Source organism: Ranitomeya imitator, chromosome 2 (genome assembly GCF_032444005.1).
Source record: "Ranitomeya imitator isolate aRanImi1 chromosome 2, aRanImi1.pri, whole genome shotgun sequence".
Taxonomy (NCBI): domain Eukaryota; kingdom Metazoa; phylum Chordata; class Amphibia; order Anura; family Dendrobatidae; genus Ranitomeya; species Ranitomeya imitator.
This window is the reverse complement of record NC_091283.1, coordinates 814,346,645-814,370,392: the sequence shown is the minus strand read 5'-3', so window position 1 is coordinate 814,370,392 and position 23,748 is coordinate 814,346,645. Positions and strand designations below refer to the sequence as shown.

At 42.4% G+C, this 23,748-nt stretch overlaps 1 protein-coding gene across 2 annotated transcripts in view; it reads left to right on the top strand.

Moving 5' to 3' along the window:
* Positions 1 to 23,748, top strand: part of LRRC27 (leucine rich repeat containing 27) — a 76,072-nt gene that overhangs the window by 13,038 nt on the left and 39,286 nt on the right. For both annotated transcript variants that reach the window (XM_069753891.1, XM_069753892.1), the window contains exon 4: positions 6,827 to 6,885. In XM_069753891.1, the coding sequence (XP_069609992.1) occupies positions 6,827 to 6,885 (59 nt within the window). The remainder of the gene's footprint in view (positions 1 to 6,826; positions 6,886 to 23,748) is intronic.

The window sequence follows — 23,748 nt, the reverse complement described above, 5'->3', positions numbered from 1 at the left end:
GTTGGTTCCTAGTCAGTTCGTCTGCTAGTGTCCTGTTTGTGCTTTGTTTCTCCCGTTAATGATCCAGCTCGTATACTCATCCTGTCTGACCTCTCCGCTCCTGACCTTAGCTACGTATACTGATCCTGTGCGGCCTGCCCCGACCTCGGACAGTCTGACCACATCTTCGCCCTCCTGTACCTCATACCCACGCCTCCGACCTTCCGGGGACTGCCCTGATGTATTACCTCGTGTCTCCCGGAGGCCTAGCTTATCCTCACCACCAGTGGCTTTATAGAATACGGTCCGGTAGACACCTACTCATGCCCCTCCAGGGTAAGCCCGGCCCATGGGGCAGTGGGTCCACACCCCGCAGCGTTACACTGGTAATGATGTCCTATCCTCGTCTGAGGGGATGCTGAGCACCTGGAAAGACACTAATAGCCCTTTTTACATTAGCCAATCCAGACTTTTAAACAACAGCTAATTGGCTACATGCAAGCTAAGTGGCGGTCATTTATTAGTCTGTTTACACAGGGTGAGGAACATTTATGCACAGAAATTGATCGCTTTGTGCTCACAGAATGTTATATTATCGGCAGCCCATGTCTTGTTTACATAGGACGATGTGTGTTCGATAAGGGCGTATTTATTCGGGCATCAGTGATTTTTCTCATACTGAAAAAAATTACCTATTTTCATCAGTGCTTTATTATAATAATAATAATAATAATGATTTTATTTCTATAGCACCAACATATTCCGTAGCATTTTACATTTTAGAGCGGACTTGTTCAGACAATAAAAGACATTACAGAAAAACAATAATCACGTGAATCAACAGATACCAAGAGGAGTGAGGGTCCTTCTCGCAAGCTTACAATCTTTGAGGAAATAGGGGGGACACGAAAGGTTAACGGTAAAAAGTGTTTGTATTGTACGGTCCGGCCATCAATATAATAAATAGGGTGTTCACATAATACTGCATGAACCAGTCACTAACCAGTATGAGTGCTGACACGAAGGGCTATTAAGTGCATGAAGGGTGTGAGAACCGATGATACGAGGGTCCTGGTTTTGCATACAATTTTGTAAGGGCAAAACAGGGATAGTGAAATAAGTATGTTGAGGCGATAGGCCAGTCTTTGTTTTTAAGGCACGCTTAAAACTGTGGGTGGTGGGGATTAATCAAAGTGTCCTGGGTAGTGCATTCCAAAGAATTGCCACAGCACGTGAGGAGTCTTGGAGGCAGTAGTGGGAGGTTTGGATTGTTGAGGATGTTAGTCTTGGGTCATTAGCAGAACAGAGGGTACGGGTAGGGTGGTAGATTGAGATGAGGGAGGAGATGTAGGATGGTGCTGAGGGGTGACAGTGATAAGTTTGTATTGGACCCTGCAGCGGATGGGCAACCGGTGCAACGACTGGTGCAGGGTAGAAGCACCGGTGTAGTGGTTGGGGAGGAATATGATCCTGGATGCTGCATTCAAGATGCATTGGAGAAGGAAGGGTTTAATAAAAGGGAGACTGATTAGTAGAGAGTTGAAATAGTCCAAACTGAGAATGAATAAGAGCAACAGTAAGAGTCTTTGCAGAGTCAAAATTAAGAAAAGGTTAAATTTTAGAAATGAGGTGCAGGTGAGTGATCGGATGTAGGCAGTGGGCATGTTGCTGGGGAGAAACGGTAGAACCACACACGGAGATGGCAATGTCGGGCATAGGTAGGTAAGTAGAGGGAGGAAACCCAAGGAGTTAAGTCTTTTTGGTTTTTGACAGGTTTCAGATAAAGGGAGGACATGATGTTCGAGACATCACTGATAAGATTTTCATCAGTTTGGTCATTGGGTCAGTTTTCAACCTCAGAGTGTCATCAGAATGCAAATACAAAAACTGAAGAAGGTTTCTCAAGCTTCTTTATCAAACAGGCAGTAAGAACCATGCATTTAAAAATTCTGCAATGCACACAAATTAGGATTTATCTGATCTTCACAGTCTTCTATTTCCCAGTAGATGGGACTCGCCTCATCTCATTCACACCTTCACTCAAGTGTAGGTACAAAATAGGTTTCTAGTTCTCCATCAATCCATACCGCATCTACCATCTAGTTTCACGTGCCTCGTACCTCACTTAATAGTGACGCTCAAGGGAGATTAGTTTACCAAAAGAATATTTTTATTATACTTGCAGAATAAAAACGCATTAAAATCAGCATATAAAATTGAGGTGAGGTCAACTGCCTGACTCAGAGTTTCGCCATATCGGCTTCTTCCAGGGCTTCGACCTCAACAACCTCACTTCCTGTTTAAATAGTTCAAAGCACCGATGTCTTTAATATTTTAATAAATTAATGTATATGCTGAAAAGAGATGCGCTAGGAACAACCTGTTAAAAACTTAATTGAATCTGAATAAAACATGATTTTAAACTTCATGTTTTGTAAAAAAAAAAAAAATCCATACCTCAGGGTCTTTGATCCTCATCAGCCAAGTAGTAGTACTGGGGATCTGAGTGTTACAGAAGTATCGGTAGGCCAAGTAGTAGTACTGGGGATCTGAGTGTTACAGAAGTATCGGTAGGCCAAGTAGTAGTACTGGGGATCTGAGCTTTACAGAAGTATCGGTAGGCCAAGTAGTAGTACTGGGGATCTGAGCTTTACAGAAGTATCGGTAGGCCAAGTAGTAGTACTGGGGATCTGAGCTTTACAGAAGTATCGGTAGGCCAAGTAGTAGTACTGGGGATCTGAGCGTTACAGAAGTATCGGTAGGCCAAGTAGTAGTACTGGGGATCTGAGTGTTACAGAAGTATCGGTAGGCCAAGTAGTAGTACTGGGGATCTGAGCTTTACAGAAGTATCGGTAGGCCAAGTAGTAGTACTGGGGATCTGAGCTTTACAGAAGTATCGGTAGGCCAAGTAGTAGTACTGGGGATCTGAGCGTTACAGAAGTATCGGTAGGCCAAGTAGTAGTACTGGGGATCTGAGCTTTACAGAAGTATCGGTAGGCCAAGTAGTAGTACTGGGGATCTGAGCTTTACAGAAGTATCGGTAGGCCAAGTAGTAGTACTGGGGATCTGAGCTTTACAGAAGTATCGGTAGGCCTAGTAGTAGTACTGGGGATCTGAGCTTTACAGAAGTATCGGTAGGCCAAGTAGTAGTACTGTCGATCTGAGTGTTACAGAAGTATCGGTAGGCCAAGTAGTAGTACTGGGGATCTGAGCTTTACAGAAGTATCGGTAGGCCAAGTAGTAGTACTGGGGATCTGAGCTTTACAGAAGTATCGGTAGGCCTAGTAGTAGTACTGGGGATCTGAGCTTTACAGAAGTATCGGTAGGCCAAGTAGTAGTACTGGGGATCTGAGCTTTACAGAAGTATCGGTAGGCCAAGTAGTAGTACTGGGGATCTGAGCTTTACAGAAGTATCGGTAGGCCAAGTAGTAGTACTGGGGATCTGAGTGTTACAGAAGTATCGGTAGGCCAAGTAGTAGTACTGGGGATCTGAGTGTTACAGAAGTATCGGTAGGCCAAGTAGTAGTACTGGGGATCTGAGTGTTACAGAAGTATCGGTAGGCCAAGTAGTAGTACTGGGGATCTGAGCTTTACAGAAGTATCGGTAGGCCAAGTAGTAGTACTGGGGATCTGAGTTTTACAGAAGTATCGGTAGGCCAAGTAGTAGTACTGGGGATCTGAGTGTTACAGAAGTATCGGTAGGCCAAGTAGTAGTACTGGGGATCTGAGCTTTACAGAAGTATCGGTAGGCCAAGTAGTAGTACTGGGGATCTGAGCTTTACAGAAGTATCGGTAGGCCAAGTAGTAGTACTGGGGATCTGAGTGTTACAGAAGTATCGGTAGGCCAAGTAGTAGTACTGGGGATCTGAGCTTTACAGAAGTATCGGTAGGCCAAGTAGTAGTACTGGGGATCTGAGTGTTACAGAAGTATCGGTAGGCCGAGTAGTAGTACTGGGGATCTGAGCTTTACAGAAGTATCGGTAGGCCAAGTAGTAGTACTGGGGATCTGAGCTTTTACAATCATTCCTAATGGAAAGAGAGGTCCGAATGATGTCCAGTTTTTCTCATAAACTTGAATTGATGAGTTTGATGCATGACTCGGTTCAAAATCGGATGTGTTTTCCCAGTTTGGTGCAGAAAATACAGAAAGGAACATTTCACAGGAACAGCAGGGCAAATGTGCTCATGTTATTCCTATAAAAAAAAAGTATTTTTTTAATAAACTTATTGTAAAGTAAATGAAATTGTGACACTCACCCGTTCATAAAGGTTCAAAAGACTTCATTCTTCAGAGTATGGACAGCTGCCGTTTCGCACTGAGCGAGTGCTTCTTCCTGGTCCCTAATTGTTTAAATACCGTAAGCATAAAAACATAATTGTTTATAGGCTCGGTTTACCTATAAACTATAGTCCACATGCTAAAACCACTTTGCCGTCATATCCTAATTGTACATTTAAAGGGAATCTGTAAGCAGGATTTTGCTGTGTAATCCGAGAGCAGCACGATGTAGGCGCAGAGAGCCTGATTTTAGCAATCTAATCAATATATAATGAACAGCGCTCCATCCAGGTGTAGAAATCTTCAAAATAAGCTTTATTAAGCCATGACACAGCAACGTTTCGACCACCACTTGGGTCTTTGACAAAGACAAAGTGGTGGTCGAAACGTTGCTGTGTCATGGCTTAATAAAGCTTATTTTGAAGATTTCTACACCTGGATGGAGCGCTGTTTGTTATATATTGATTGGTCTGGCTATATCCGGGACGGTTCCCTGGATGTTGAACGGGCGCCCCAGTACTGTGAGTGCTGTCAGCTTTTGCTTTTTCTATTGATTTTAGCAATCTGTCACCTACCGGACTGCTTTGTGTAGTTTTGATATAATCTCTGTTTTCTCTGTTGGACATGTAGCAGTGGTCAGAATGTTAGCCCTGTGTGATGTCACCCAAACCCCTGATTGGCAGCTTCTTGTGAACATTGTTAGCAAGCTGCCAGTCAGTGGTGGAGGTGGGGGTTACACAGATTAGGTGGACTGGCTTGTATGTGAGACCTAGCCCGACAGTGATAGTCTCCTGCTGATAAAACACTGATTGTATTGAAACTACAGCAGACAGCCTAGTAAGTGACACATCCTTGGATTCAGGGTCTTGATACCTGTATAATGTTACTCTCAGATTAAATAGCAAAAATCTGACAGATTCCCTTTTAATGGGGTTTTAATTGTAATCTGAACAAGAATGGTAGTATCTACAGCACAAAATTTAAAGGTACGTCGACAGTGAAAATGACACATTACATTGCACAGTAAAGAGTGAATCTCCATTTAAAATTGACATTCAGTGGATGTGAAATCTGTCAATCCAGACACAAAAGCTGCCGGGTATCTGACACATTTGCCCTAACAAGGACCCGATGATAAGTCACTGTAGCGTATAGGTGTATCTCAGGAATGAATGGCTGGAATATGGGAATGTTGTAAAAGCGTAAAACTTCTGCTGCATTATTTAACTCTTCCTGATGCATAATTTAGCTGCAGATAATTATCCACACTCCGTTCTCCACGTAGACTCACATCGTGCAGTAAACGCTTCCACTGTCACGTAAAGGACAAGAAAGTCATTGTTACCTGAATACTATAGATCTGATCACAGATACCAAGGAATAAAGGAGTAGCTCGGCGGCTCAGTGGTTAGCACTGTTGCCTTGCAGCGCTGTGGCCTGGGGTTAGTATCCAGCCAAAGCCAACATCTGCATGGAGTTTGTATGTTCTCCTTGTGTTTGCGTGGATTTTCTCATACACTGACGTGTTAAGTGGCTTCAGTGGCTAAGTGTGGGTTGCCAGTACCAGGGCAAGGCAAGTATTTTGGGCTCCCTAACCACTGGACCATTACCACTCCCTTCCATACTGTCATTCCAGTTATGAACTCCTTATCCCCCAAGTACATGTATTGTGTTTTAAGAAGATACTGAAAACGTAAAAAAGAAAGTTATAGATTGTAATATTATTTTTTTATTACACTTTTGTGGGTTTTTTTTATATGCAAAAATGTTTTATTCTTATCCCTAACCCTAGCTCAAATCCTAGTCCTAGCCCTAAGGCTATGTGCACACGTCAGGATTCCTTGCAGAAATTTCCTGAACAAAACCTGACATTTTCTGCCAGAAATCCGCATGCGTTTTTTTTTTTGCGCGTTTTTCGCGTTTTTTCCCCCCAATGCAATAATATAGTGGGAAATCCGCAAAAAATCCGCAAAATAAATGAACATCCTGCGTTTTTTACCGCGATGCGTTTTTTGGCGGAAAAAACGCAACATATGCACAAAAATTGCGGAATGCATTATAAATGATGGGATGCATATGTATGCGTTTTTTAAGCATTTTTATTGCGTTTTTATAGCGAAAAAAAACGCAAAAAATCCTGAACGTGTGCACACAACCTTACCCTAATCATAACCAGTTCTATCTCTAGCCAAGAGCCCTAGCCCTAACCTTAGGGTTAGAAAAAAAGAACTTATGCTGTGAGGCCCCATGATTTCTGTGAACGCCCCTGAATGCAGCCTTTGTCCTTTCAGTCACTACTTATGCAAAGCGCAACAGTCAAGATGAGTATAACATTGGCTGCTGCACTCTGCATAGGCTGTGTCCAAGATGACAAAGCCCAACCTTGTCATCTGTTCTAGTGCTCTGCATAGGCAGCAACTGTGATGAACAAAGTTCTCACTACAAACACATCTTGATTGCTGCACTCTGCATAGTTTTGTCGTCAACCAAGATGTTAAAGCCGCCCACTCCACCAGATCCCTGCACCCTTTCGCTGCTACAAAAAGCCTGTCTTTACTTTTCCCACAGGCACCTACAATATCTCCTTCTGGAAGGAAATCCCATCAGAGCGCTTCCTATAGAACTTGGTAAGTGAAGTATTGTGTGGATTGTACATACAGTAAACACAGTAATATTTACACCCTATTGTGTTAATATTTTATTTTTCATTTTTTTTTATGTTTTATTATGTAAGACAATGAAGTTTATTTATATATTTTGCTCGATTGTGTCTTTTTTTTTTTTTTTTAGTGTATCGGTATTTTTGTACTTTGTGCATAAGACGCCCGGGGCACCTGCTTTTTCAGCTTGGGGTTAATAATATATAGGACTAATGAAATTTTAAATATTATATTTTGTATACATTTCGCATGTGACCTATTTTTATCCATGAGGTTAATTCATCAGGGTAAGATTACAATAAAGTGGATTTGTCGTAATCACTGTAGCTGGATGTTTTACTTGCCGTACACCCTTCATCAGGTATAAAAGATTGATGACGCTGATTTGATTGCAATGGAATAATGATTTAATTGCCGAGTTCCTGATTATTAATTTGCATATTTTAACACCGGATTATTGTTTACTCTTTAGAGTAACGAGTAAAACGGGTTGCAAAAAAAATAGAGCAGAATTTTGTCTTCAGCATCATTGCACTAACCGGGAAAAGTATTAACCCCATAATGCACATCTTTATGGGGGTCACTCGGGGACAATGGTTGAAGGAGCTTGATGAACTATTCCAATCACTACTGCACTTGGCATGCAACATTTACTCATGTCACTTATAAATATATAAGATAGTAAATTGTTACATTTTGGTTAGAACTGTTACAGTTATTTTGAGGTTCTATAGACATAGGATAAGCATATGATATTGTCCCTGGTGTCCAGTGGAAATAAGACTAATTTATAATATTATTATTATTATTATTATTATTATTATTATTATATATTTCTTGGTGCCAACTGGGTTGGAGAGTAAATACCGTAGTTACCATGGATAAAATTAGGTTATATGCCGCAGTGTTCAGTGTAGATAAGACTAACATATATTCCCTGGTGTCTAGTGACAATCAGGATAGGTTTTATTCTCTGTTGTCAGTTGGGATAAGGGTAGATAATATTTCCTTGGAGGAAAGTGGGGAAAAGGATTGATTATAAATTGCCTTGTGTCCAGTGAAGATAAGTGTAGATTACGTTCAGTGGGGATATGGATAGGTTATATTCCCTGGTGTTCGGTGGGAATAAGAGTAAGTTATATTCACTGGTGCCTAGTGGCTAAGAGAATAAGTTATTTTCCCTTGTTGCCAGTGGGAATAATAACAGGCTATATTCCCTAGTGACTAGTGGAGATAAAGATAGATTATATATTCCCTGTTGTCCAGTGGCGATGAGGATAGATTATACAGTGGGGCAAAAAAGTATTTAGTCAGTCAGCAATAGTGCAAGTTCCACCACTTAAAAAGATGAGAGGCGTCTGTAATTTACATCATAGGTAGACCTCAACTATGGGAGACAAACTGAGAAAAAAAAATCCAGAAAATCACATTGTCTGTTTTTTTAACATTTTATTTGCATATTATGGTGGAAAATAAGTATTTGGTCAGAAACAAAATTTCATCTCAATACTTTGTAATATATCCTTTGTTGGCAATGACAGAGGTCAAACGTTTTCTGTAAGTCTTCACAAGGTTGCCACACACTGTTGTTGGTATGTTGGCCCATTCCTCCATGCAGATCTCCTCTAGAGCAGTGATGTTTTTGGCTTTTCGCTTGGCAACACGGACTTTCAACTCCCTCCAAAGGTTTTCTATAGGGTTGAGATCTGGAGACTGGCTAGGCCACTCCAGGACCTTGAAATGCTTCTTACGAAGCCACTCCTTCGTTGCCCTGGCGGTGTGCTTTGGATCATTGTCATGTTGAAAGACCCAGCCACGTTTCATCTTCAATGCCCTTGCTGATGGAAGGAGGTTTGCACTCAAAATCTCACGATACATGGCCCCATTCATTCTTTCATGTACCCGGATCAGTCGTCCTGGCCCCTTTGCAGAGAAACAGCCCGAAAGCATGATGTTTCCACCACCATGCTTTACAGTAGGTATGGTGTTTGATGGATGCAACTCAGTATTCTTTTTCCTCCAAACACGACAAGTTGTGTTTCTACCAAACAGTTCCAGTTTGGTTTCATCAGACCATAGGACATTCTCCCAAAACTCCTCTGGATCATCCAAATGCTCTCTAGCAAACTTCAGACGGGCCCGGACATGTACTGGCTTAAGCAGTGGGACACGTCTGGCACTGCAGGATCTGAGTCCATGGTGGCGTAGTGTGTTACTTATGGTAGGCCTTGTTACATTGGTCCCAGCTCTCTGCAGTTCATTCACTAGGTCCCCCCGCGTGGTTCTGGGATTTTTGCTCACCGTTCTTGTGATCATTCTGACCCCACGGGGTGGGATTTTGCGTGGAGCCCCAGATCGAGGGAGATTATCAGTGGTCTTGTATGTCTTCCATTTTCTAATTATTGCTCCCACTGTTGATTTCTTCACTCCAAGCTGGTTGGCTATTGCAGATTCAGTCTTCCCAGCCTGGTGCAGGGCTACAATTTTGTTTCTGGTGTCCTTTGACAGCTCTTTGGTCTTTACCATAGTGGAGTTTGGAGTCAGACTGTTTGAGGGTGTGCACAGGTGTCTTTTTATACTGATAACAAGTTTAAACAGGTGCCATTACTACAGGTAATGAGTGGAGGAAAGAGGAGACTCTTAAAGATGAAGTTACAGGTCTGTGAGAGCCAGAAATCTTGATTGTTTGTTTCTGACCAAATACTTATTTTCCACCATAATATGCAAATAAAATGATAAAAAAACAGACAATGTGGTTTTCTGGATTTTTTTTTCTCAGTTTGTCTCCCATAGTTGAGGTCTACCTATGATGTAAATTACAGACACCTCTCATCTTTTTAAGTGGTGGAACTTGCACTATTGCTGACTGACTAAATACTTTTTTGCCCCACTGTATATTGCCTGGTGTCCAGTGGAGATAAGGATAAATTACGGTATATATTCCCTGTATAGTTTGTACCTAGTAGCACACCCTTTTGAAACTATCACAACTTGTAAATGCTTTTTGTAGCCAGACAAGAGTCTTTCAATTCTTGTTGGAGGGATTTTCATCCATTCTTCCTTGGAAAATTCTTTCAGTTCTGTGAGATTCCTGAGTCGTCTTGCATCCTCTGCTATTTTGAGGTCTAGCCACAGATTTTCAATGATATTCAGATCAGGGGACTGTGAGGGCCATTGTAAAACCTTCAGCTTGTGCCTTTTCAGGTCATCTACTGTGGATTTTGACGTGTGTTTAGGATCAGTATCCATTTGTAGCAGCCATCCTTTTTTAAACTTCAGCTTTTTTACAGATGGTGTTATGTTTGCATCAAGAATTTGTTGAAATTTAATTGAATCCATTCTTCCCTCTACCTGTGAAATGTTCGCCGTGCCATTGGCTGCAATACAACCCCAAAGCATGATTGATCCACCCCCATGGTTCATAGTTGGCGAGATTTTCTTTTCCTGAAATTCTGTTCCTTTTTTTCTCCACACATACACTTAAGTCCATATATATTTGGACAGAGACAACATTTGTCTAATTTTGGTTATAGACATTACCACAATGAATTTTAAACAAAACAATTCAGATGCAGTTGAAGTTCAGACTTTCAGCTTTCATGTGAGGGTATCCACATTAAAATTGGATGAAGGGCTTAGGAGTTTCAGCCTCTTAAAGGGACTCTGTCACCTGAATTTGGAGGGAACAATCTTCAGCCATAGGGGCGGGGTTTTCGGGTGTTTAATTCACCCTTTCCTTACCCGCTGGCTGCAATATTGGGTTGAAGTTCATTCTCTGTCCTCCATAGTACACGCCTGCACAAGGCAATCTTGCCCTGCACAGGCATGTACTATGGAGGACAGAGAATGAACTTCAATCCAATATTGCAGCCTGCATGCAGCCAGCGGGTAAGGAAAGGGTGAATCAAACACCCGAAAACCCCGCCTCTATGGCTGAAAATTGTTCCCTCCAAATTCAGGTGACAGAGTCCCTTTAACATGCGCCACCCTGTTTTTAATGGGACCAAAAGTAATTGGACAATTGACTCCAAGGCTATTTCATGGACATCCCTTCGTTATGTCATTCTCAATTAAGCAGATAAAAGGCCTGGAGATGATTTGAGGTGTGGTGCTGCATTTGGAAGGTTTTGCTGTGAAGTAAACATGCGGTCAAAGGAGCTCTCCATGCAGGTGAAACAAGCCATCCTTAAGCTGCGAAATCAGAAAACACCCATCCGAGAAATTGCTAGAATATTAGGAAAAGAAAGAGAAAGAAAGAAAGAAAGAACTCATCAATGCAAAAAGTCCTGGACGCCCACGGAAGACAACAGTGGTGGATGATCTCAGAATAATCTCCATGGTGAAGAGAAACCCCTTCACAACAGCCGACCAAGTGAAAAACACTCTCCAGGAGGTCGGCATATCAATATCCAAATCTACCATAAAGAGAAGACTGCATGAAAGTAAATACAGAGGGTTCACTGCACGGTGCAGCCACTCATAAGCATCAAGAATAAAAAGGCTAAAAAACATCTAAAAAAGCCGCACAGTTCTGGAAGAACATTCTTTGGACAGATAAAACCAAGATCAACCTCTACCAGAATGATGGAAAGAGAAAAGTATGGTGAAGGCGTGGTACAGCTCATGATCCAAAGCATACCACATCATCTGTAAACCACGGCGGAGGCAGTGTGATGACTTGGGCATGCATGGCTGCCAGTGGCACTGGGTCACTAGTGTTTATTGATGATGTGACACAGGACAGAAGCAGCAGAATGAATTCTGAGGTATTCAGAGCCGCCATACTGTGTGCTCAGATCCAGCCAAATGCAGCCAAACTGATTGGTCGCCGTTTCATACTACAGATGGACAATGACCCAAAACATAAAGCCAAAGCAACCCAGGAGTTTATTAAAGCAAAGAAGTGGAATATTCTTGATTGGCCAAGTCAGTCACCTGATCTCAACCCAATTGAGAATGCATTTCACTTGTTAAAGACTAAACTTCAGACAGAAAGGCCCACAAACAAACATCAACTGAAAACCACCGCAGTGAAGGCCTGGCAGAGCATCAGAAAGGAGGAAATACAGCGTCTGGTGATGTCCATGAGTTCAAGACTTCAGGCAGTCATTGCCAACAAAGGGTTTTCAACCAAGTACTAGAAATTAACATTTTATTTAAAATGATTGAATCTGTCCAATTAATTTTGGTCCCCTTAAAAACTGGGTGGCACATGTTAAGGAGCTGAAACTCATAAAGCCGTCATCCAATTTTAATGTGGATACCCTCAAATGAAAGCGGAAAGTCTGAACTTCAACTGCATCTGAATTGTTTTGTTTAAAATTTATTGTGGTAATGTCTATAACCAAAATTAGAAAAATGTTGTCTCTGTCCAAATATATATGGACTTAACTGTACCTTTGATCATTGGTGCCAAAGATTTCTATTTTAGCCTCATTGGTCCACGGGACTTGTTTCCAAATTGCATCCAGCTTGTTTAGATGTTCTGATGCTGAATTTTATGATGAGGATGCAGGAGAGGTTTTCTTCTGATGACTTTTTTTTTCCGAAAAGAAGGCCATATTTATGCAGGTGTCTCTGAACAGTAGCACCCTATATCACAACTCCAGAGTCTGCTAAATATTTCTGAATTTTTTTTGCAATCAGGCGGGGCTTCTGATTTGCCTCTCTAGAAATCTTACTAGCAGCTCTCACTGAAATTTTGCTTGGTCTTCCAGACCTTATCTTGACCTCCACTGTTCCTGTTAACTGCCATTTCTTAATTACATTTCGAACTGAGGAAAGAGCAACTTGAAAAAGCTTTGCTATCTTCTTATGTCCTTCTCCTGCTTTGTGGGCCTCCACCATTTTCATTTTCAGAGTGCTAGGCAGCTGCTTAGAAGAACCCATGGCAGCTATTTTTTGGCACAAGGTTAGAGGAGGCTGGGTTTTTATAAAGCTGAGAAATTTTCATCACCTGGTCTTTCCTAACGATGATCGTGAATAAGCCATAACAGGCTAATTAAGGTCTGAAACCTTGGTCAAAGTTATCTGAGTACCCAAATCTCTAAGGGTGCCCAAACTTTTGCATTTGGGCCATTTTCCTTTTTGTAATTTTAATTATATATATATATATATATATATATATATATATATATATATAATATATAATTTTTTTTTTTTTTTTGCCTAAAGCCCAAAGGAAATGTGTCATCTTTACCTAGTCCTTTTAGAGATCATTTCATCTTCAACGTTCTTAACTGTTCACAATAACAGTAATTTTGACCAGGGGTGCACAAACTTTTATATGCCACTGTATATGTACTGGGACGGAGCATATCCTATTCCCTGCTGCTGTCCAGTGGGGATAAGGATGTAAGTGTGCTGTGGGTATATATCCTTGATACTATATTGTTTGGTAACGCTGTTGTTTTGTCCCTCGGACAATTTTGAGTGTTCCTGATAGATTTTTTCATGCTGATTTCAGAAATGACTTCAGATTTTTCCTATCACGTAAGGATTTTGATAAATGATACGAAACAGTATAATATTCTGATATAATTCTATATATCTATGTATATTCTGAATTTTCCACTGAAATAACATAAATCGCTGATCTACACATATGCAAGCACTTATTATGCAAAATCCGCGCAGGCGCAGTAAATCATTCGGCTGACAGTATACGGAGCGTACCACATCTCCTGGGCAGGGGAGGAAGCAAAAAACAATACTGACATTACAGCAGGGGATCACCGAGGATTCATTTTGTGAGGTAAAATATTTCACTGACTGACTGTTTTTAAACAATATTTTACCTCACAAAATGTATCCTCTGCGATCTCCTGCTGTAATGTCAGTATTGTCTTTTGCTTCCTCCCCTGCCCAGGAGCTGTGAGCGCATGGGGGCCGGGGGGGAGATTCTCAACGCTGCAAAGCCTGCCCCCATCGTGACACTAAAGCTCTCCCGATGTGAAGCCTGCCCCCATCGTGACACTACCGCCCTCCCGATGTGAAGCCTGCCCCCATCGTGACACTACCGCCCTCCCGATGTGAAGCCTGCCCCCATCGTGACACTACTGCCCTCCCGATGTGAAGCCTGCTCCCATCGTGACACTACCGCCCGCCTTCCCGATGTGAAGCCTGCCCCCATCGTGACACTACCGCCCTCCCGATGTGAAGCCTGTCCCCATCGTAACACTACCGCCCTCCCGATGTGAAGCCTGTCCCCATCGTAACACTACCACCCTCCCGATGTGTAGCCTGCCCCCATCGTGACACTACCGCCCTCCCGATGTGAAGCCTGCCCCCATCGTGACACTACCGGCCTCCCGATGTGAAGCCTGCCCCCATCGTGACACTACCGCCCTCCCAATGTGAAGCCTGCCTGCTGTAATGTCAGTATTGTCTTTTGCTTTCTCCCCTGCCCAGGAGCTGTGAGCGCATGGGGAGGGGGGGATTCTCAACGCTGCAAAGCCTGCCCCCATCGTGACACTACCGCCCTCCCGATGTGAAGCCTGCCCCTATTGTGACACTACCGCCCTCCCGATGTGAAGCCTGCCCCCATCGTGACATTACCGCCCTCCCAATGCCATATCGGGCCTCCATCTAGTTACTATCATATATGCGATTCGCCTGAATACTTTTCATTGTAAAAACTGAAGATTTATTTTGAAATGTCGCGTCGGTGTCTCAACAGCAGTGATAATTTCTGCAACATATGCGGAGAATATACAATGAAAGCACAAAAAAAGGAAATGACTCCACTTGTTAAGAAAGCATATGAACTATACTTTCACTGTTCAAGTGGAGATTAGGACAAACAGTGGGCACCTCATATATGCCATGCATCTTGTTCTAGAAGCCTTAGAGCAGTGTTCCCCCAACTCCGGTCTTCAAGGGCCACCAACAGGTCAAGTTTTCAGGATTTCCTTAGTATTGCACAGGTGATGATTGCATTACCTGGAAAGGTATTACCTGTGCAATACTAAGGAAATCTTGAAAACATGACCTGTTGGTGGCTCTTGAGGACCGGAGTTGGGGAACACTGCTATAGAGGATGGATGAATGGATCACAACCTTCAGTGCCGTTCGCTGTCCCAGTGATATGGAGAGGGCAGAGAGATCACGTAACAGATTGCTACTTCTGCCTTACAAATGTAACAGGATATTCAGCAAAGAACAAGAAATCAATAGAATATCCTAATCTTCCTTTAGCCATAAGACCTGTGCCACACGATGAAAGTCTTCATGTTCCAAAGCCGCCCAAAGTATGGACAATGGAGGACGACGGAGATGAACTAACAATGTCAGTGGAAAATGAAACTGCTGCAGACCCAGAGTTTGAGCCTTCTACATCTAATCCACATCTGTTCAGTCAAGCTGATCTGAGTGACTTGGGCAGAGATTTGAAATTGTCAAAGAGGCAGAATTATTGGGATGAAGGCTACAAGAGGGAATCTTATTACCAGGAACAAGAGTTTCTGGTTTTTGCAGTCGTCAAGAAGACCTTCATCAAATGTCGACAGTTTAACCTTTTGCAACGACGTCTTGGGGTTGTTTGGTGCTCTTGGATGCGAACATGACCCGAAGGAATGGCGACTGTTCATTGACTCGTCAGTTTTAAGTCTGAAGGCTGTTTTACTACACAGCGGAAATATCTATCCTTCTATACCTATTGGACATGCCGTACATGTGGAAGAAACGTATGAGAACATGGAGTTACTGTTGACCCACATTAATTATAGAAATTATAACTGGATCTAAAAGTCGTTGCACTTCTTCTTGGACTGCAGCTTGGATATACCAAGTATTGTTGTTATATTTGTGAGTGGGACAGTCGTGCACGAGAAATGCCCAATTTCACAAAGGACTGGGCCACTCCGCGAAAACCTGGGTGCTGGACAGAAGAATGTTAAACATCATCCTCTTGTTGATCCAGCAATGATAATTCTCACTTGGGTTTATGAAGAATTTTGTCAAAGCAATGAACAAAGAATCGGAAGCCTTTTCTTACTCGCGACAGAAATTTCCAGGAATAAATGATGCAAAGATTAAAGAAGGTATATTTATTGGCCCACAGATCAGAGCTATAATGAATGACAGTAGTTTTGATGCAAGGTGCTGAACAAGTGGCATGGGAGCCTTTAAAGATGTGACCTTCAACTTCCTTGGCACCGGGCTTTGAACAACTCGTGGACAACATGCTCACAGAATATCATTGGATGAAATGCAATCTGTCACTAAAACTGCATTTTCTACAATCTCACTTGCACTTTGTTTCCAGCCAATCTTTGTGCCGTTAGCGATGAACACGGTGAAAGATTTCACCAAGACATTGTGCTTATGAAGAAAAGGTACCATGGAAAGTGGAGTCCGTCAACGCTGGCCGACTATTGCTGGAATCTTGTTCGAGAAGCATCTGACACGGATTCTAAACGAAAGTCATCGGCAAAACACTTTAGAACAATTGCTTTTGCTACTGACATCGATGCACATGCATGTAGTGTCTCGGACGTCATAATGTAGACTATAAACTGTTTCTTAAAAACCTTACGTGATACAGACTTTGGGAGCACATATTCGTGTTCAGCCGGTCAAAATCTATAAGATGCAATAAGATTTTCTCAGGGGACAAGAACTTCCCTGAAATTTGTTGCGCAGTGTAATCAGTGGGTGAAAAAAAAACAACAACTTCAACGTGACCCTCGATGCCCCCCATTATAAGTCACATTGTCCTGTGGATCCGCCACCATTTCTGATGGAAGCCATTATGCCAGTGTGGACACAGATTTATCTGTAAGAGCCCTACGACATAGGGGCCCTGTAACAGCGACTACTGTTGTTGCCCTGTAAGTGCTGATCACACAAGTCATAGGCGTCAGTAATGTTTTCGGACCCCTTTTCAACTTTGTGCCTCTGAATTTCTCCGCTGCCTTTTAGTACATTTCCTTTCAAATAAAACAAAGGAAACAATTTCCCATTTCTGATTTTCGAACACTGATTCTACACATTGTGCTCCTTGTACTCTACACGTGAAATAAGCCCCCCATATGCGGCACGGTACGTCCGCCGGGGGCTGCGGCTTTGTTGTGTTGGAAGCAGCGAGCAGACTTTAAATTAACACTGGCATTTTGTTTTAATCCCGCTAAGTACTATAAACTTCCATAAAACCATTAATAGATCTGTTCCAGTTCCGTCTGCTGAGCCGCGACTCTGATGGGCTATGGTTTCCCCCCGTTTTTTTTTTTTTCTTGACGTCGTAACAGTTAAGATTAATTGCAGCCATTTTCTGTGCTGCTGAGCATGAATGTTTGCTAATGCATTTTGGCAATTGTATTTCACCGCTCAGAAATTTGCTTATATAGACGGTCGCCCAAATGTATTTCACACTGTGACAATATAATATTGTTTTTCTTTTCATTGGCGCGTTATGAAAACCTGCAGAGATTTATGGGTTTCGGCGCCTTCATGGTGGAATTAGCAGGTTAGACAGTGCAAGGGTTGGAGGAGGTTAGTAGCAATAGGATTAAAGTGTTTTTTTTTTTCACAACTTGATAGGTGATCAATATCTGATGGGTGGGTGTCTGACACCATGGAATCCCACCGATCAGCTGTTTGAAGCACCCACATTGGGCAGATGTCCATAGTGTAGGATGGAGGAGCACAACAGCGCCATACACTGTGTAGTGGTAAGTTTGTGGTATTGCAGCTCAACTGGAAGCTTAGCTGCAGTACCCAAGAATGGCCACTACCCCGTGTATGGCGCTGTCTCGTTTCAGCTTCGTTCACTGCACATTCGACCGCTGATCGTTGAGGGATCCAGGTCAGACCCCCACTGATCTAATGTCCGTGACCTATCCTAAGGTAGGTCATCAATATGTAATAATTCATGGAAAGCCCCTGTAATTGCACTCTTTTGTCATTATTACATTTTGTGTTAGTATCTTCAGAATAGCGTAAGGACATTTTTAGAACAGGGTAGGACACCTTTTTCAAACCTGACCAGCGTCACTTTATGCGGCAATAACTCTGGAATGTTTCAACATATCCCAGCGATTTTTGAGATTGTTTTATTTTGTGACACATTATACTTTATATTAATGGTAAATTTAGGTCGATATGTTTTGCGTTTTATTTATAAAAATAAATAACATAAGTTTGATTAAAAAAAAAAAAAAAAAAAAAATTAGCAATTTTCAAACTTTGAATGATTATCCATGTAATCCAGATATTCACACCACACAAAAAAAAAAGTCAATAACATTTCCCTCATGTCTGCGTTACATCAGCGCCATCTGTAAAATGGCCGTTTATTTTGTTAGGATATTTGAAAGTTTAAAAACATAGCAGCAATTTTTCGAGGGAATTTACAGAACTTATTTTTTTTAGGGACCTATTTAGTGACTTTGGAGGACCTGTATATTGTAATACCCCCCCCCCCCCGCAATTTAATATTTAAAAAAACCGCACCCCCAACATATTCAAGACTACTGTCAGGTAGTTTATTAAAACTTCTGCCGCTTTTCAAGAATTAGTGCAAAGTGGTATGTCAGGGACGAAAAATATTTTTTTTTACCACCTAAATGTTGCTGTCATCTGAACAGGCCCCTATACCCTGCAGAGTCTAAGGCCATTACTTGGCTGTGAATAGCAATATCAACCATTAGAACCAAACATTCATGGTCTGAGTGCTGATGGGGTTAAAGAGGGAGCTCCCCCCACACTCTGTTAACCATTTAGATGCTGTAGTTCCTATTGACAGCAGCAACTAAGTGGTTAAGCGCCATGGTCGGTGCCAACACCAATCATGACTGATGCAGCTGGGTGTCTGCTACAGTGTACAGCCGACAGCTGCTGTGTTTTTACCCATTGGGGAATGCTAGTTTTATTTCTCAGGTCAGTAAAAAAGACATAATGATGGTCACCAAGTGGATCTTTCCTTTGAATATGCTGTGTTATGCATGGGCAGCATGTTACAGCTACAGGCTCGCAATCCTAGTGGCCAAAAAAACATAACAAGTCTGTTTAAAGGGAATCTGTCAGCAAGTCTTTGCTATTTAATCTGAGCCTAGCGTATTATAGCCTGATTCTAATGATAGGTCACTTATTAGGTTGTGTGCTGTAGTTTCAATACAATAGGTGATTTATCAGCAGGAGAATATCGCTACAGGACTAGGTCTCACGTGCAGGTCAGTCAGTCTAATCTGTGTAACCCTGCCCTCCCCACTGATTGGCAGCTTGCTGATAATGCACAGTGTACACAGGAAGCAGCCAATCAGGGACGTGGGTGGGGTTATACACAGCTCAGCATTTGTGAGCACTGCTACATCTACAGCAGATAAAGCAGGGATTCTATCAAGACTGCACCAAGCAGCCCAGTAAGTGACACATCGCTGGAATCAGGTTCTCTTTCTCTATATTATGCTGCTCTCATATTAGAATGCAAAAACCTGCTGACAGATTCCCTTTAAAATGGCTGCTAGAAGAGTGTATATCAGGCTGATGTATGTATGGTATTCTGATGGTCCACGGGAGATGGGAAGAGGTGGGGGGACAGCAATTCTCATCCAGATACTCGGCTCATGAATCTGCAGAATTCTTTTAAGAGCTCCTGGTAGCCACATGGCACAATTATTGTGCGCCATTTTGGCCACTAGGCGCCTGTTTCTGTACAGTTTTGTGCTGCCCTTAAATCCCGCATCATAGTAAGCCAACAGATGTGCTCAGCTATATACAAGGCTAATGCTCTTTTCCCATTAGTTAGCGTCTATGTTCATGATTTTCAGGACGGAGCAATCAAGTGCAACGAGGCAGACGGCGTCCAAAGTCAAATTGAAGACTTCATTTTAGCACGCAGACAACTCCTTCAGAGTTTGTACTTTTGTATTCTCCGATTTTAATCCTGATTAATGCCACATTTACACACCCGAGTGTCATGGTCCAAATACGGACTGCGGTGCACTGACCGGCCATGGGTCTCCTGTCCTTGTCTTTACAGCCTCCCTAAGAGGCTCATGAGTTTGGGTCAGGAGGTCCACGGCCGGTTCTGGGAATCACGGACTGTAACACATGGCGGCTTAACCCCTCTGTGACCTTAGACGTACTATCCCGTCGAGGTGCCCTGGGCTTATCTGACCCTGGACGGGATAGTACGTCATAGCCGATCGGCCGCGCTCACGGGGGGAGCGCGGCCGATCGCGGCCGGGTGTCAGCTGCTTATCGCAGCTGACATCCGGCACTATGTGCCAGGAGCGGTCACGGACCGCCCCCGGCACATTAACCCCTGGCACACCGCGATCAAAGATGATCGCGATGTGCTGGCGGTACAGGGAAGCACCGCGCAGGGAGGGGGCTCCCTGCGGGCTTCCCTGAGCCCCCCGCAGCAACGCGATGTGATCGCGTTGCTGCGAGGGTCTCACCTCCCTCCCTGCTCCCTCCAGCTCCGGATCCAAGATGGCCGCGGATCCGGGTCCTGCAGGGAGGGAGGTGGCTTCACAGAGCCTGCTCAGAGCAGGCACTGTGAAGGCTGCAGCGCTGCATGTCAGATCAGTGATCTGACAGAGTGCTGTGCAAACTGTCAGATCACTGATCTGTGATGTCCCCCCCTGGGACAAAGTAAAAAAGTTAAAAAAATTTTTTCCAAATGTGTAAAAAAAATAAAAAAAAATATTCCAAAATAATGAAAAAAAAAAAAAATATTATTCCCATAAATACATTTCTTCATCTAAATAAAAAAAAAAAACCAATAAAAGTACACATATTTAGTATCGCCGCGTCCGTAACGACCCGACCTATAAAACTGTCCCACTAGTTAACCCCTTCAGTAAACACCGTAAGAAAAAAAAAAAAAAAACGAGGCAAAAAACAACGCTTTATTATCATACCGCCGAACAAAAAGTGGAATAACACGCGATCAAAAGGACAGATATAAATAACCATGGTACCACTGAAAGCGTCATATTGTCCCGCAAAAAAAGAGCCGCCATACAGCATCATCAGCAAAAAAATAAAAAAGTTATAGTCCTGAGAATAAAGCGATGCAAAAATAATTATTTTTTCTGTAAAATAGTTTTTATCGTATAAAAGCGCCAAACCATAAAAAAATGATATAAATGAGGTATCGCTGTAATCGTACTGACCCGAAGAATAAAACTGATTTATCAATTTTACCAAACGCGGAACGGTATAAACGCGTCCCCCAATAGAAATTCATAAATAGCTGGCTTTTGGTCATTCTTCCACACAAAAATCGGAATAAAAAGCGATCAAAAAATGTCACGTGCCCAAAAATGTTTTCAATAAAAACGTCAACTCGTCCCGCAAAAAACAAGACCTCACATGACTCTGTGGACCAAAATATGGAAAAATTATAGCTCTCAAAATGTGGTATTGCAAAAAATATTTTTTGCAATAAAAAGGGTCTTTCAGTGTGTGACGGCTGCCAATCATAAAAATCCGCTAAAAAACTCGCTATAAAAGTAAATCAAACCCCCCTTCATCACCCCCTTAGTTAGGGAAAAATAAAAAAAAATGTATTTATTTCCATTTTCCCATTAGGGCTAGGGCTAGGGTTAGGGTTAGGGCTAGGGTTAGGGTTAGGGCTAGGGTTAGGGTTAGGGCTAGGGTTAGGGCTAGGGTTAGGGCTAGGGTTAGGGTTAGGGCTAGGGTTAGGGTTAGGGTTGGGGCTACAGTTAGGGTTGGGGCTAAAGTTAGGGTTAGGGTTTAGATTACATTTACAGTTGGGAATAGGGTTGGGATTAGGGTTAGGGGTGTGTCAGGGTTAGAGGTGTGGTTAGGGTTACCGTTGGAATTAGGGTTAGGGGTGTGTTTAGATTAGGGTTTCAGTTATAATTGGGGGGTTTCCACTGTTTCGGCACATCAGGGGCTCTCCAAACACGACATGGCGTCCGATCTCAATTCCAGCCAATTCTGCGTTGAAAAAGTAAAACAGTGCTCCTTCCCTTCCGAGCTCTCCTGTGTGCCCAAACAGGGGTTTACCCCAACATATGGGGTATCAGCGTACTCAGGACAAATTGGACAACAACTTTTGTGGACCAATTTCTCCTGTTACCCTTGGGAAAATACAAAACTGGGGGCTAAAAAATAATTTTTGTGGGAAAACAAAAAGATTTTCTATTTTCACGGCTCTGCGTTATAAACTGTAGTGAAACACTTGGGGGTTCAAAGTTCTCACAACACATCTAGATAAGTTCATTGAGGGGTCTAGTTTCCAATATGGGGTCACTTGTGGGGGGTTTCTACTGTTTAGGTACATTAGGGGCTCTGCAAACGCAATGTGACGCCTGCAGACCAATCCATCTAAGTCTGCATTCCAAATGATGCTCCTTCCCTTCCGAGCCCTCCCATGCGCCCAAACGGTGGTTCCCCCCCACATATCGGGTATCAGCGTACTCAGGACAAATTGGACAACAACATTTAGGGTCCAATTTCTCCTGCTAACCTTGGAAAAATACAAAACTGGGGGCTAAAATATAATTTTTGTGGAAAAAAAAAATATTTTTTATTTGCATGGCTCTGCGTTATAAACTGTAGTGAAATACTTGGGGGTTCAAAGCTCTCACAACACATCAAGATGAGTTCCTTAGGGGGTCTACTTTCCAAAATGGTGTCACTTGTGGGGGGTTTCTACTGTTTAGGTACATTAGGGGCTCTGCAAACGCAATGTGACGCTTGCAGACCATTCCATCTAAGTCTGCATTCCAAATGGCGCTCCTTCCCTTCCGAGCCCTCCCATGCGCCCAAACGGTGGTTCCCCCCCACATATGGGGTATCAGCGTACTCAGGACAAATTGGACAACAACTTTTGGGGTCCAATTTCTCCTGTTACCCTAGGGAAAATACAAAACTGGGGGCTAAAAAATAATTTTTGTGGGAAAAAAATTTTGTTTTATTTTTATGGCTCTGCATTATAAACTTCTGTGAAGCCCTTGGTGGGTCAAAGTGCTCACCACACATCCAGATAAGTTCCTTAGGGGGTCTACTTTCCAAAATGGTGTCACTTGTGGGGGGTTTCAATGTTTAGGCACATCAGTGGCTCTCCAAACGCAACATGGCGTCCCATCTCAATTCCTGTCAATTTTGCATTGAAAAGTCAAACGGCGCTCCTTCCCTTCCGAGCTCTCCCATGCGCCCAAACAGTGGTTTACTGCCACATATGGGGTATCAGCGTACTCAGGACAAATTGGACAACAACTTTTTGGGTCCAATTTCTCCTGTTACCCTTGGTAAAATAAAACATATTGGAGCTGAAGTAAATTTTTTGTGTAAAAAAGTTAAATGTTCATTTTTATTTAAACATTCCAAAAATTCTTATTAAACACCTGAAGGGTTAATAAACTTCTTGAATGTGGTTTTGAGCACCTTGAGGGGTGCAGTTTTTAGAATGGTGTCACACTTGGGTATTTTCTATCATATAGACCCCTCAAAATGACTTCAAATGAGACGTGGTCCCTAAAAAAAAATGGTGTTGTAAAAATGAGAAATTGCTGGTCAACTTTTAACCCTTATAACTCCCTAACAAAAAAAAAAATTGGTTCCAAAATTATGCTGATGTAAAGGAGACATGTGGGAAATGTTACTTATTAAGTATTTTGTGTGACATATCTCTGTGATTTAATTGCATAAAAATTCAAAGTTTGAAAATTGCGAAATTTTCAAAATTTTCGCCAAATTTCCGTTTTTTTCACAAATAAACGCAGGTACTATCAAAGAAATTTTACCACTATCATGAAGTACAATATGTCACGAGAAAACTATGTCAGAATCACCAGGATCCGTTGAAGCGTTTCGGAGTTATAACCTCCTAAAGGGACAGTGGTCAGAATTGTA